General features: G+C 42.6%; 1 protein-coding gene across 2 annotated transcripts in view; it reads right to left on the bottom strand.

Moving 5' to 3' along the window:
- Positions 1 to 16505, bottom strand: part of LOC148542034 (ATP-dependent translocase ABCB1-like) — a 179931-nt gene that overhangs the window by 42263 nt on the left and 121163 nt on the right. For both annotated transcript variants that reach the window (XM_088476416.1, XM_088476411.1), the window contains exon 10: positions 14279 to 14456. In XM_088476416.1, coding sequence (XP_088332542.1) covers positions 14279 to 14456 — 178 coding nt within the window. The remainder of the gene's footprint in view (positions 1 to 14278; positions 14457 to 16505) is intronic.

Genomic DNA, 16505 nt, shown 5'->3' with positions numbered 1-16505 from the left:
GGTGGTTTCACAAGTGCATGTCGTTTTGTGGGCGGCCGCACTGACATCAGCAGTGATGTCAGTGGGGAGCTTCCTGCTCGATCAGAGCAGGAAGCTCCCTGGGGCTTGTGGTTGCCGAAACTCAATCTTAGGGTCTCAATGCAAGCTCCAATGGTCGCGATGGTCTTGACCATCGCGACCATCAACCTGGTCGGTCGCTAAAGCTGTGGGTGGTAACCCGCAGCTTAGCTAGCGACCAGGAGGCCGCACTTCAAAACACAAGCGGCCGCCCACATTCAGAGCGGCCGCTCGCATTTTGCAAGCACCTCTGAATGAGGGCCTGTATGTACCAGCGATATGTATGTGAACGACGTCATTCACAGACATATCGCATTGGCTGTGCTGCACAGCCGATGGCAGATGTATCTGCAGATATATCTGCTCATCGTGCTGTGTGTATGTACACTTACTGCAGAGGCCATGGGGAGCAGGGGCGTTTCAAGAGAAGAGGGGGCCGTATGCAGTCTACATCACTGGCCCCCTCCTCTCAGTCCGGCGGCCAGCAGCGCACTGAGCGCAGCGCGGCCAGTGCCTCACTTATAGACTCTGGGCACTAGAGTGTGCCCAGAGTCTATAGCGCATGAGTAGGTCACCTGGAAAATGGCGGCGGCACCCATTTTTCAGCCATTTTTACAGCGCCGACACCGGCGTGGGACTCTGTAGAGGTAAATATAATATGGGTGCACACCCTCCACCCATTATAGATACGCCCCTGGTGGGCAGGGGGAGCAACACTAACCCCGGCCATCAGGGCCCACGGCCGGATGACAGATGGTAGTTGTTCAGTGTGTATGAACAACCATCATCTGCAGATATATCTTTAGGTGTGTACCCAGCTTATATCGATTGAATTGTGCCAGCTCCTGCAAATCATCGGCTATTACATTTTGCCCTAGGTGGTTGTTTCCCAAGGCGTATTATAAAGAATAGGACAGGAAGTGTGTGCGATGTCCCAGAATGCTATTGTATCTCTTTAACCTTACACAGCTCATCTGAAATCTCCAAGTACAGCATAGGTTAAATGTCTGCTGATTTTCCCACCTCAAGGCAGCAGTAAATTTAACAAAGTGCAAATATATTTCATAATTGGACTTTACAATTCTAAATAAGGGCCTCGTAGGAGGGAACATATGAATCCACATATGTAACACACTTTTGTGTGCCGCTGTGGAAGCAGACTGCAGTAACTTCTTAAGACCCCAACAAATTTGTCGATCCTCTGGTAAGATTCCAAATATCGGGGTCAAGGGCTGACTAAATGGTCTTTTGTAAATATCCAGTCACATGCAGAATTTATTCATAAAAAACCAATGCCAAAGGCAGTGAAATAAATCAGGCAGAGGAGTTTTTATAATGGGTGCAAGGTGTGCTGTGCACACGGGCCCTTTGGTCCAGGGGGGTCCACACCGCACACCCTGCACCCACAACTAATAATCCTTACCTTTCCGCAGATTTTGGTATGCTGCTCCGCAGCGCCACCAATTCCCGGAGACCCACGCATGCGCATTAGATTCCAGCATGAAGTCTGAATGTACCACGCTCAGTGCGAACTGACAGAGAGGAGGGGGCCCAAATGGAGGCTGCACACAGGCCCCCTCCTCTCTTAAAATGCCGCTGAAATCAGGGATGCACACTTAGAGCATTTATGATCATCGGTGGGACCAATATAGAAATGCCTCTTTGGAGACAATTAAGTCTTGTGAAATCATAATTTCTGTGTATGTTATTGTGGGAATAATACAAGAGGACTCTGCAAGAGAGTGCAAGAGTATAACTGTGGTCAGAGTAGAAAAATGGTCTTATCCAAGTCATGATACCTGTGGAGGTTCTAGAGTAATCCAAAGGGGAATGAAGCAGGGCATAATGCGTAGAGATAGCTTTATGCAAAGAAGCAGTGACTGCAATATTCCATCTAGGGGGTTAGACAAATCCACAGGCATCAACTGGCGGCCAATTGAGCTAACATACTGTAGTTTTCAGCATGAAAAAATACAGATAACATGTCTGGATAACTGTATATAAAGAACTAGCCTACAAAAAAGAAAGTGCTCTGCCAGTGGATCTGTCCTGGAGGAGTCCAACAAAATGTATGCCTCTTGCATACCAACAAGTATTTGGGTGGGCTGCCACATTATTCCGAAAGTCCTAATTCCCTAGAATGGTCAGGAATTGTGAAACATGAGGGTTAAGGTTAAACTGTTTACTTAATAAAAATCAAATCCTCCTGGTAAACATAAGAAGGGAGATCAGAAGAACATAAGGAGGAAGTTCTACGTTGTGCAAGTGTAAGAACACTAAAAGGTGGGATCCGACTAAAAAGCCTTGTTGCAAAGACGTGTCCATAAAGACATGAGGGTTTTGAATCCAGTCTCTAAGATGCCTAGGAAGGGCTGCCTAATTGTACCACACCACATTTGGGGAGTTAATGTAGCCGAGAGTTCTGCGTTATTGAAGCATAATTAAACTGAGTTGGGTTTTTTAGGTTCCCAATAAAATTATGGAAAAGACTACTAATTTACAGGGTATCTTTATGAGATTAAATCACAAGAAGAGTTTAAAGAGGCTAAAGTAATCTAGGCAAGGACACAGGTTCTTTTTAGGTTTGCTCGTCCCATATATGACAAGTTAAGGTGCTTCCATCCTGTCAATTCTGTACTAAGACAGCGAATGGTCACAGAAATATTAAGTTGTATAAAGGTGAAGGATATCTTTAGGGAGTTGCTTGTTTAAGTATGGAGCAGAAGGACAAAACCTCGCTTGATCTTGGTTTGTAGTATTAACACAGATCCTTTTGACTTTTGGGATTTAAGCAGGAGGTGTCAGAAAAGTGTCTTGGCCCATTTTAAATCAAGAGACTGTGGGCCTGATTCAGAGATGGTTGTGCAGAATGAACGATAAAACAAAGACACGAGAGCCATTTGGCTGCATACGGAATCGCAGTCTCAAGCTTTGACATGCCCCTGAAACAGTCCCTGTCTGTCAATCACTTTGCAATTAAACCCTCTCTGCGCCCACCATCACACGACAATTGCGGCACATGCACAGTGTGACTCCATCACATGCACAGTAAAAAAACATTGTCCATTTGCATAAACACCAAAATAGAGTCCATCTTTAAATCAGGCCCTGTTAGCATTAAGGCTGCTTAAAGCCCCATTTGAACAGTAATGCAGAGGACTTTAAAAAGTTCACACCATACTTTAGTCCATTAAGGGGATGCAAGCATTCTTTGTGCTTAGAAAGATATAACAAGAGATCATCTTCAAAATTAAAAATTTTAACCTGTCTCCAATCCCAATCCCCTTGACAATTGATCATGGCTTAAGTGATTTTCAACATGGTATCCAGAACTAAATTGAAAAGGAGCAAGAAGAGTGGGCAGTCCTCCCTTGTCCCATGCATCATCTCAACTCACTCACCCCGCAAAACATTAACTAACAATGAGGTAGAAGGGGAGTTATAGAAATCATTAATCAAGAAATAAGAAAGCATCTAATAGAATGCACTCTGAGCCAACAAATATTAAAACTTATACTTTTATTGTTATCTATTTAAAATCTTACATGCTTTAAAAATATTGGTGAAATGTTAAAATATATAGATGTGTAAAGATCAGAAAACAGTGTATTAAAATAATTATTAAACTGTAACGGCTGCTGTCTTAATTATATGATCCTGTTCACCTCCTTCCATATAAATGCTATATTGGTAATTTTGTTCACATGACGTTGTGCTTGATTATAATTATTATTTCATAGCCATTTGCAGCAGAGTATGAAAAGTGTCAAACTTAACCATATATAATATACCAATTTACCATATTGATCCTTGACTTCTTCAGTCCGTTTGATATATTGACAAGTGCTACAAGTTCCACATGGGAAACATCCCATGATTTTCTTGTTAATACTGTAACCTCATCCATTTTGTAAGAAGTGACTGTACACTAATGTATCTCCTAAATTAGGAGATTTTCTCCAACTAGTCTGAACCCTTTCTCCTAATGTTTCTCTTAAATCCACACCTGTTGTACATTCCAATGTTTTTGTAAAATGTCCTGTATTTGTTTATATTCCTCACAAAAAGTTCCTATAAATCTGATCTTCTGGTCTTTATTATGATCCTTTTTGTTGATGGAACAAATCAGGGTTTCTCTACTTTGGTTCACTGCGGTTCTATAGCCTATTTTAATAGTGTTTTTGGTGTTTTTGCTATATCCTCTAATTTTCAACCTCTCCGTGAGTTCTTTTGCTCTTTTTTTCAAAATTGACTTCCTTTGAGCAGTTCTGATGTATTCTTAAGAACTCTCCATTGGGCACTCCACGTTTGTTTGCTGGATGATGTGAACTCATATAATGGAGAACGCTGTTTGTTGCTGTTGGTTTTCTGTACAGGTCTGTACATATCTTGCCTCCATGTATTTTGATGGTCAAATCAAGGAATGTTATTGATTTTCTTGCTCATTTCGGAAGTCAATCTGAGATTCAAGGAATTTTGATACAAGATGTTAATGAATTAATCCAGAAGTTCTTTATCCCCTTCCCATCTGATCAAATATCATCGATATAATGGTACCAGCTAATCAAATGGTCCGTATATCTATCATTGGTGTCTGAGAAGACAAATTCTTTCTCCCACCACCCGAGGTACAGGTTAGCATATGTTGGCGCACAAGTGCTGCCCATTGCTGTACCTCGGGTTTGGAGATAGTACGTATCTCTCGTTGAAAACTAAATCATTTTTAGTTAAAACAATTCCAATAGTTTCAAAATGAATTCAGCAAAATTAGTTTTCCCTTTCATCTTCAAAAAGTAATCTATAGCTCTAAGTCCTTTGTCATTGTCAATACTTGTAAACAATGACTCTACATCACAGGTGCAGAGCCATGTATCTGATGTTACACTAAGATTTTCTATTTTACTTAGGATATCCAATGTATTCCTGGTACAGGATGGTAACAATCTGCCTATAATATATCTGGTTTGTGAGATCATTAATAAAAAGAACTATGTATGAACACATGGCACACAAACAGCAAATATAAGGAATCATATGCCTACAGCTGGAGTTTAAAACTTTAGGGACAGGATATCCCATATTATATATGGTTAAGTTTGACACTTTTCATACTCTGCTGCAAATGACTGTGAAATTATTCTAATCAAGCACAACCTCATGTGAACAAAATTAGCAATATAGCATTTATATGGAAGGAGGTGAACAGGATCTTATAATTAAGACAGCAGCCATTATAGTTTAATAATTATGTTAATCCGCTGTTTTCTGATCTTTACACATCTATATATTTTAACATTTCACCAATATTTTGAAAGCATATAAGATTTTAAATAGATAACAATAAAAGTATAAGTTTTAATATTTGTTGGTTCAGAATGCACTCTATTAGATGTTTTCTTTTTTCTTCTCCTTTGAAATCATTTGGTCTAAGACTCATAGCATCAGGGTAGCACCATAAATCCGTATCTTTACTACAATAACGAAAAGTCTAAAAATATGTGATATATGATATAAGGATATTGTCACGGCCAGAGTATTTCAGCATGGCGCTAGGCGGGTGTTACCTGTGAGGTTGTTGTGGCGCGGGCTGTCTGGTGGCAGAGCTGGTGTCTGGCAGGGGGCTTTGGCTGCGCGCATTGTTGTGCGGGCCTGTTGTCACTCTGCGCTGGTGAGGCCTGGCGGTGTCTCCATTCCGTTTGGCATTGGCGCCGCCATTTTGCCTTCTGGCCATGTGATGCAGCTGGCCAATCCTGGTGAGTCACATGTTCCCTCCGGCCAGTAACAGCATGGCATTGGGTATTTAGGAAGGGTCAGTGCCTTCCTTCTTTGCCAGTGCAATGTGTATCTCAGCCTAGCTGAGAGGGAGTTCTCTGTGCTTATCCTGTTCCTGTGAAATTCGCTGTCTGCCAGTCTGCCTGTCAGCTCCTAGCTTCCACTGGACTACCCCGCTTCCACCACCACCCTTGCCCATACCTGAGTGCCTGAGCCTGCTGACATCCTGCTCATTTGCCTTAGTTCACTACATGCATACCTGGCTTATTATTTCCTACATCACTACCTGCATACCTGGTTGATTATTCCAGTCTCACTACCTGCACACCCCTGGACAGTCCTAATTGTTTCTACTTGGACATTAACCCATTACTCCCACCACAGAACTCTAGTGCACGTTTATATATACCTGGACTTTTATTTACTGCCATATTTTATGTGTACTCAAGCACCTATTAAAAAACCTAGTTTTATATTCAAACCCGCTTCTGTAATCGCTCCTGCTACCACCCCGGGTCCACAAACAACCCAGAACATAACAGATATAGAACCAATAGTTAATGGATAATTAAAATTATAGGTCCTCTAAATACTGGTGCAGGATTGTTCTAATGTATATTGTCTATACATGGATAGGAGACTGTGCCAAAGGTCTTGAGAGTCCAGGCTGAGAATCATATTAGAGCGAGAAGAGGGGTAATCCAGGGAAAATGCCATCACTGCTGCTATAGACGACCATATGCCTTCATGGAGTGGAGTTATCAAGATAAGTCTACCATAACTAAAAAAGCAGTTCCCCTAGGGTGGGGGACGCTCTTGAGCAGAAAAGAGAACTCATCGCCCAAAAGAAGCATTGTGAGAGGCAAAAGGTATCAAAGGCATAGAACCTAAGAAAAGTGTGGACAAAAGACCACGTGGAAGCCTTGCATAAATGTTCAACAGAGGTACCATGACTAAATGCCGACGATGGCCCTATAGACTGAGTAGAATGTGCTGTCACCATACATGGGACAGAAAGATCAGCCTGTGTATACACCTGGGAGATAGTCATGCATAGCCATGTCACCAGAGTCTGTTTACTAGCTGGCCATCCTTGTTTGTGAAAACCATATAACACAAAAAGATAATCTGATTTCCTAACATAAATACGAAGAGCACAAACTACATCCAGGGAGGCTTCACCTACAGAAAGGTCTGGAGCCTGAAAAGCTGGAACCACAATTTTCTTCATTTACATGAACATGGGACACTACCCTAAGAAGGTAACCCTCCCTTGTATGAAGAACATCTCTATCCTGGAGAAAAATAAAAAATGGGGAGCGACAAGAGTGAGCTGCCAAATCTGAGACTCTGCGAGCAGATGAGTTAGCAAGAAGAAAAATTGTCTTTGCTATCAATCACTTCAAATCTACAGACTCTAAAGGTTCAATTGGGGATACTTGTAACCCCTTAAAAACCAAAGACAAATGCCACGGTGCTACCTGTGGAATGCCTTGGAAAAAAATTCTAACATCTGGTAATGAAGCAATCTTCTTCTGGAACCAGACTGGTAGTGCAGAAACCTGCACTCTTAAAGTAGCCAGGTGGACACCAATATCTAATCCTGCCTTCAGAAAAGCCAGAATCCTGGAAATTCTGAATACCTTAGGATCATAATCCTTATGAAAACACCATTGACCAAAGGAATGCCAAACTCTGTAATAGATGCAGGCAGAAGCAGGCTTCCTTGCCGTATGCATCGTCTGAATAACCAAACTAAAAGCCCCTTTGTTTTTAGGATGGAAGTCTCAAGAGCCACACCGTCAAAGCTAGACGGGACAAGTCCGGATGTCGACAGGGACCCTGCATTAGTAGATCCTGCCACAAAGGATAAGGATATTGACTGTCTATTGACAGACTCTCTACTGTATGTCAGTGAACCAATAATGTCTGGACCAAAATGTTGCCACCAGTATTACTGTTCTGCCTTCCTGCTTGATTTTTCTTAGAACTCTTGGAAGCAGGGAAACTGGAGGGCTGAGATACGCCAACCTGAAGTCCCATCTTACTGCTAGTGCCTCCATGAAGGCTGCTGATGGGTCTCTGGACCTGGCCCCATACCTGGGGACCTTGTGGTTGTGGCATGATGCCATGAGATCTATCTCTGGTAGACCCCACTTGTTCACCAGGAGCTGAAACACTCCCGGATGGACAGACCAATCCGGCTTGTATGTCCTGGCAACTTAGGAAGTCTGCTTCCCAAGTGAGTACTCCCAGAATGAATATTGCCAAGATGGCCAGAAGATGATGTTCTGCCTAAATGAGAACCCTTGTCACTTCTTTCATGGCCGCATGATTTCTTGTGCCTTCCTGATGTTGAGATAGGCTACTGTCATCGCATTGTCGGACTGGATCTGGACAGGCCTGCCCTGAAGCTTGTCCTGTGCCTTGATAAATGCTTTGTACACTGCTCGCAGTTCCAGAATATTTATTGGCAGATGACCTTCTTGATCTGCATCTCCCCAGGAAAGTGTGATTACCTGTCACTGCTCCCCATCCGTGAATACTGGCGTCTGTGGTGAGGAGCACCCAATTTGGAACCCAGAATGGGCAACCCTTGTTTAGATGCTCCTTTTTTTACCCACCACAAGAGGGAGTGACAAATCTTTGAGGTGAGAGAGATCATCTGGGACCATATTGAATTATACTGTCCGTTCCACCTGGAGAGAATCAACTTTTGCAGGCCTGGAATGGAATTGTGCATAAAACAAAGGTAACAGTGCTAATCTGGATAATTTGCACATTAATTGTATTTAATAACAATGACATAAGAACATATGTAAAATCAATATGGACCATATGTATAAAAAATCAATATGGAAACATTAAATATAAAACAGCATCATCCAATCCACCATATATAGAACTAGTCCATGAGTGCTCAGAAGCTATTTGGAATCCAAGTGTATCAGTGCTTAATTGCTGTAATAGTCCAAGCTGAATAATTACCAAGTCCAATGTCCAGTATAAATGTGGGGTCCTAATTAGCAGTGCTGGCAGGCTTCTGCAAAGGTCTGGTCCATTGGGCACAGGTATGGCGATGAGATGGTATGGTTAGATGGGCACTTAGGTAAACCATGTGACTGGCACTCTTCTGGTGTTTGGAATAAGTGGTGGAGGATAAAGACAACCAGAATCTGGCGTGTTTCGCTGTGCCAAAATCACAGCTTTATCAAAGGTGGTAATATGGTTGTGATGAAGCTTATTTATAGCAGCTACCAAAAATTGCTGCTAATTGGCAGCTGGTGCAAATTACCCTGTAATTAATGAATCAAACAATACAATAAACATATATATTATCCTATGCTTGTTTCTCTCCAGAGGTCTGACTAACCTCTTTATATAGCTGCTTCCCTCATCTTAGAATATCCATCCCACTTAGCATTCCTTCAGTATCTTTTACTGTGGTTTGTTCTGGAATGGAAATGAGCCTAGGCCACCATGTCGAAGGTCGATACCATTGATCCCAGTATCTGCATTGCTGACAGGATGGGTACTCTTTTTCTGCGTATCAACTTGTGTATTCGTTTTGATAATGCCACAATCTTGTCCTCTGGCAGAAACACCCTTTGTGCCTGAGAATCTAGCAATGTGTTGGAGAAAGTGATGATTACTTCCAATTGATGATCCAGCCACGCCTTTGTAGACAGGCTATGGTCAGTTGAAGATGGTGTTGTAACACCACCAGAGTCTATGCCAATATCAAAAGTTCATCCAGATATGGCAATATTCTGACTCCCTGACACCAGAGGTAGGCAGTCATGACACCATCATTTTGGTAAATACCCGGGGAGCCATAGAAAGGCCAAAAGGTAGAGCCTGAAACTGGTAATGTTGTTGTGTGACAGCAAACCTTGAAATCATGTAATCTCCCGGCTCCATAGCCAAAATAATTGACCTGAGAGTTTCCATGCAGAATTTGGGAACATGGATAAACCAGTTGAGGGTTTTTAGATTCAATAGATTCCAAGATCTTAACCATAGGGCTCTCCAGGCCACTACGGACGCTGCTGATGCCTTAGAAGCTAAAATTCCAGCATCCACTGCAGCTCCTCCCAGATAGGAAGCAGCTTCCTTCATATAGGAAATATTCACCATCTGTTCTCTGGTAGCGTTTGGTAGAGAATCTTAAAATGCTCCAATCCACTCTTCAACTGCCTTAGCTACCCAGGCTCCAGCAGAAGCCGGACGGGTAACCGCTCCAGTTGATGAAAAAAAAATGTTTTAAGACAAGATTCAATCTTTTTGTCTGCAGAATCTTTCAGAGATGAAGCTGAGGGAATAGGCAATGTAGCCTTCTTCATAAAATGCGTTACATGAGCATCCACAGAGGGAGGTACCTCCCACTTATCGCATACCAAAGGTGGGAATGGGTACAATGATTTTATTCTCTTATCAACAAAAAAATCGCTTATCAGGTTTTCCCCATGCCTTCTCAATCAGCTCAGTGAGCTGTTCAGACTCAGGAAACACCATTTTGACCACCTTACGGTGGTTATTAAACATAATAGACTTCTTACTATGAGTGGGTTCATCATCCTGAATATCTAGGACTGATTTAACCGCGCCCACAGTGGATGGATGATCCTCCTCACCAGAAGTAGAGTCACGAGATGAATCCTGTGCATCATCAGACTATCCGATGATACCTCTGAATCCATGTGTTTGTACAGACTAAGATTTATTCATTAACAATTTTTTTAAATAGCGCAGCATATACCATTGCACTTTACAATTGGAAACATAAATAGAACAAAGCTGGGTAATAACAGACAGATATATAGGTAGGAAGGCCCTGCTTGTAAGCTTACAATCTATAGGGAAATAGGCATTGATACATAAGCTTAGGTGCTATATATGGCATTTTGATCCAATCAGAATGCAGAGTTTCTTGGTGGGCTGCATGATCCAGTCACACAGGAATGTCGGCCAAATATCAGGAGAATGTGAAAGACAGACAATGTATGAGGTTATGTGTGGACTGTGAAAAGGGATGCAATTATATATGGAAGCTATGTAGGTTATGTGGGGGGTTCTGGAATCTGATAAGCTTGCCTGAAGAGGTGAGTTTTCAGGGAACGCTTGAAGGATTGGAGACTAGAGGAAAGTCATATTGTGCATGGTAAGGCATTCCATAGAGTGGGTACAGCACAAAGAAAGTCCTGTGACCGTGAATGGGAGCAAGTAATGCGTGGGAATGAGAGACGCAGATCTTGTGCTGAGCGGAGAGGTCGGGTTGGGAGATATTTTGAAATGAGTGAAGAGATGTATGTTGGTGTGGTTTGGTTAATAGCCTTATGTGTAAGTAAAAGTATTTTAGATTGAATACAGTAGAAAACTGGCAGCCAATGGAGAGACTGACAGAGCGGAGCAGCAGACGATGAACATTTGGCAAGGAAGATAAGCCTCGCAGCTGCATTCATAATGGATTGTAATGGTGATAGCCTGTTTTTGGGATGGCCAGTAAGGAGACTATTGCAATAGTCAATGCGGAAAATAATGACTGCATGGATTAGAGTTTTTGCAGTGTCTTGTGTGAGATATGGTCGAATTTTGGATATGTTTTTTAGATGTATGTAACATGATTTTGAGACAGATTGAATGTGGGAAACAAAGGACAGCTCAGAGTCAACTATGACACCTAGGCAGCGAGCTCTTGGGGCAGGCTGGATTGTCGAGTTATCAACAGGGATTGAGAGATCAGGTTGGTAACTGTTATTGGTTGGTGGAAATATAATTAATTCTGTTTTAGAAATATTAAGTTTCAGCTGGCGAGATGACATCCAAGATGAAATGGCAGAAAGACATTCAGTGACACGGACCAATACCGATGGTGATAAATCTGGGGAGGATAGGTAGATTTGAGTATCATCCACATACAGATGGTACTGAAATCCAAAAGAGTGGATTAGTTTGCCAAGAGAGGTGGTATAGATTGAGAATAGCAGAGGACCTAAGACAGAGCCTTGCGGTACTCCAACTGATAGAGGTAGCGAAGAGGAGGCAGAATAAAAAAAACGAACAGTAAAAGAGCGATCAGATAGGTAGGAAGAGAACCAAGAAAGAGCTTTGTCCTGAAGACCTAGACATTGTAGTGTTTGTATGAGAAAAGAGTCGTCAACAGTGTCAAAAGCAGCAGAGAGATCTAGAAGAATTAGTAGTGAGTAATGATTTTAGTGATAAAGACAACTTACGCTTAGGTTTTTTAGTCACTACCTGTCTGTTATCCACATGAGCTTGTGCCATACTCTGACAAGAGTGGCTACCCATATCCTTTATAGAGGAATGCCCATGAGATGAAAACATATGTGGACAACCCATACAAGGAGGCATCATTGTAGTAGCCAAACGATCCACCACCTGCATTATAACCTGCGACAAAGAGGTCACCCATGATAGCTCTTGTCCAACAACAGGTAAACCGGACTGGTGAGATGTCTCTTTAAAACGAACAGCACACAAACCCTCCTTTACATCCTGTGAGGACACATAGGCCCTCATTCAGAGCCGTACGCTCTGAGCAGAGCGCACGCTCTGAATGAGGGCCGTCCTCCATAACTATGGAGCGTCCTCCTGGACGCTCGTATAGCTGTGGGTCACCACCCACAGCCTATACAAGCGTGCAGTTTGATGGCCGCGATGGTCTTGACCATCGCGACCATCGAAACTGCGTGCCGGAGCCTGCGGTTGAGGTTTTCAACCGCAAGGCCCGGAGTGATTTTGGCTCTATCAGTGGGCTGGCTTCTGACGGTAGGCGTTCCCTTAGGAACGCCCCCGTCAGGGAGGCACGCCCCCGGCACGCCCACCAAAGGGGGCGTGCTGTGAATCAAAATCGACAGCACGCCCCCTTTGATCAGACACAACGAGCGAAGGAAAGTCCTTCGCTCGTCACGTCTGGCGCATGCGCACGACGGAGCTCCCTCCGTCGTGCGCATGCTCAGTGCAGAACATCGACCCACTTGCGAGCGGACAGCCGCTCGCGAGTGGGTCTGAATCAGGCCCATATGCTGCACATGATTTACATGACACAGGTGGCTCCCCCTCTTGTTTCCCTTTATCTTTAGACATGTCTAAAGTAAATGCAATAAGTGCACAGTAATGTGACCACCCTCACAAATTCTTAAATGAATGTAAGGCACTCAGAAACAAATAACAGTGACAGTTATAATTGACAGTAGAAAATCAAGCAAGCAAACAATCACATACAATGCATATGTAATATAATTACAATGGGCTCAAATTCAACTACAGCAACGCAAAGTAATAGTAGGATATAGAGCACTGTATACTTTAACCAAAGGAGAGGTATACAGGGAGACTGCAAGACCCTCCTGAGACTACAGCTGCCAGGTGCACTGAGCGTGGACCGTGAGCATCTCATACACGTGGAGGACAGGCAGAGCAACCTAGACGAGCAACACCTATTCATCAGGACTGCATCTGGGTCGGGAGAAGAGCTGCCGGGGGAGCGCCTACCTCTCCTAAGCTGCATTAACCAACCGGGTACGCTAGCCGCATGGCAGCAGATTGGGTCTGCTGCCGATCCCCGGCATCAGATGATAAGGCCCCGGCTGGACGCCGACAATCCCTGCTACTTACAGCACCGGCTTCTGGTGCATCTCTACACTTAGAAGCAAGGACTGCCGCGTGCGATTCCCCGCAAGCGAGGAATCGACTTACCTGACATCTCCGAGCACCCGGTGCAGTCCATGTCGCAGCATTGCTGCTAGCTAAGATCAGCCACGACCTGCCGTAATAACCAGCCCAATTACTGATGTTGCGGCCTGGCGAAGGTAGATGGAGTTGCAGCCTGTGCGTCTTATACAGAAGATAAGTACTGCCAACTCAAGAAAACATAAAATAAAATAAATCATAAAATGAAAGGTTAGGACTGCCTCAGCACCAAACGAACAAACTGAAGTCCTATGGCTAGGGGCGGGGTATATATGGAGGAGGGCTCGGGGCATACTGGGAGCCAAAGTTTTTAACTGTTTGGTTGCTATGGGCAACATCTCTTCTAACACTCACTTCTAAAAACTCTCACTTTACTAAATTTACCCCTTAGTGTGCCTTGAGGAACTTGGCTGGGAACCCCTGGTGTAACTTAAAAATGTTCTGGTTATTTGAGTAATAAAAAAGTATATAGAACATTTATATTACACAAATATATGATGATTACTTGTCCGAGAGGCTAATAATTATTATAAGCAAGCATTAACATATGATAAATAACATGCCGATGCTATATAAATAACTGTTAAATTAAATACTTTATAGAACTTCTCACCACTACATTGTAACTGTATGTACATGAATAATAAATATGTCTGGAATCATCAATTATAGCAAAAATGCTAATGTTTAATTCTGATTATTATTCGATTAAAATGAAGTGAAAGGTTTCACTTACAATCAGAACTTTCCCAATGGTGTATGTGCCCTTCTCATCCACAGTTAGTTTTGTTCCATACCAGAAAGCCAAGGCGTACGCTCCAAAGATGAGGAACTGGGTTAGCCCCATTGACACGTTCGTTGCTACAGACTTTTTTACACCCGCTTGTTTTGCATCTCGCAAATTGGCACTATACCTGCCAGGGAAACAAATATACATCAATGTAGAATGTTCCAAGAAACCACAAAAAGTGAAAAAGGGCAACTCAGACGAGTTCATCTACATGAGAACGACTCGTTAAAGCCCAGTTACACCCATTCAGGCACAAGTGGAGATGCATTTTTTTGTGTACTACTCTGGATCACATGGTTCTGGAACATGCACAGAGTGATAACAAGTAAGATAAGCTGTGTAAATGTGGATGCATTCATCTCTGCATATGTATTATTACTAGGTGTGCTCTGCCCCCGAAACTACCACTGCAATAAAAAATATTTTCAGGGGAATGTACTAAAGGTAGCGTTGCCAGGACAGTATCTGGTCAGAATGTCTACATTCAAACCGTCGACATCCAATATGTTAACATTCAAAAATGTCTGCATGGGTAAAATGTTGACAAGAATGTCAACATGCATTTTTTTTCTTATATACAGTGTTTAGGTTTAGTCTAAAACAATAAAAATACTTTATATAGACTTTATAAACATTGACATTAGGAGCACTGTGACAATTTTTAATGTCGACATATTGGATGTCAATCTAAAGTCCATGTCGACATTCCTAACAGGTACTGACCTGGCAACTCTACCTTAGTACATTCTGGTGTTGACCTTCTGAATGTCAACTTTTCATATCACACCCCGCCAGGACAGAGGCTCTGATAAGAGCATGTGGGGCAGATGTACTAAGCCTTGGAGAGTGAAAAAGAGGCAAGAGATAAAGTACCAATCAATCAGCTCCTACTGCCATTTTTCCAACACAGCCTGTAAAGTGCCAGTTAGGAGCTGACTGGCTGGTACTTTATCACTCTCCAAGGAACAGTACATCTCCCCATTTCAGTGATCAGCCACAAGTAAAGTGCAATCACTTTACTTTCTCGTTTGGACACAGCCGTGGTACTGCACCTGTGGACATGTGCAAGCATAGAAACTTATGGGGGCTACTTTTGGGAATGGAAACAAATATCTGCTACAGTCCCCCCTTCTTAAATTCTGGTGATACTTTATTTTTGTTTTAGGTTTAAGAAATATGTCCCATAGTGTAGTGTTGTAGCGTAAGTGGTGGTATAAATGGAGTCATATACAATGGTATTAATACATTTTGTATGCGCTTTTGTGCAGAGCAGGGCCGTAACTAGGGTGGTGCGACCTGTTGGATGCAGGGTATTTAAGCAGCTCTCTGTCTGCAATGGTACATACCTCTGATGAAGCCATGGGTGGAACCATGGAGAAACAAGTAGGTGTTTTTTACTTTCTCCTGCATACAATGAGGATTGCATATATGGTACCTATTGACTCCTGATACACTCAATCACTGCTCCCCAGTCCTACTACAGGATATAGCTACTCACAAGGATTCTAGAGGACCTCTACAACTGTGCAAAGGATCATCTTGCTAATTGGGACTCCCCCTTGTCAAGCCTGGTAATATCCCATTCATTTACATGCTTGAGCTTTCTCTATACTGTGCAATACTAGTCACAATCATCCAAACTCAGAAGAGTCAGTGGGCTGGTTTCTAATGACTAGTGAACTAATCTTTTGAATATTTAAATGGACACACAAATGGTGCTATAATCTTCTAATTCATCGTATTACATTGTGTTTTTTAATTATCACTATTCTTAATAGAATACAACTGTTTATATTAGGGATGTGCAGGCTCGGTTCTACTCGGTTCCGTTCGGTTTTTTTACCGAATCTTATTGGGTTTCAGCTGTCACGAGTTTTGGATAGCCAATAAGATTCGGTAAAAAAAAACGAACGGAACCGAGTAGAACCGAGCCTGCACATCCCTAGTTTATATCATGTTTATACCTTAGCCCGCAAGTCTTATTTCCATTTAGTAGTTTATATATGTGTGACATAATACACTTTTTCCATTAGCACTGGTTTTATTTTTGTTTTGCCATTTCCTATACATGTATAGAGGTCCTCTTGAGATCTATAGGAGGTTTTGACATCCCTCCTCACAGCTGCTGGCTAATAGTGTACCTGCTCCATCTTGAGGATTTTTGGGGGATTTT

This window comes from Taudactylus pleione, unplaced genomic scaffold, assembly GCF_031769625.1.
Source record: "Taudactylus pleione unplaced genomic scaffold, aTauple2 ptg000016l, whole genome shotgun sequence".
Classification (NCBI taxonomy): domain Eukaryota; kingdom Metazoa; phylum Chordata; class Amphibia; order Anura; family Myobatrachidae; genus Taudactylus; species Taudactylus pleione.
This window is presented reverse-complemented; position numbering and strand designations above follow the sequence as displayed.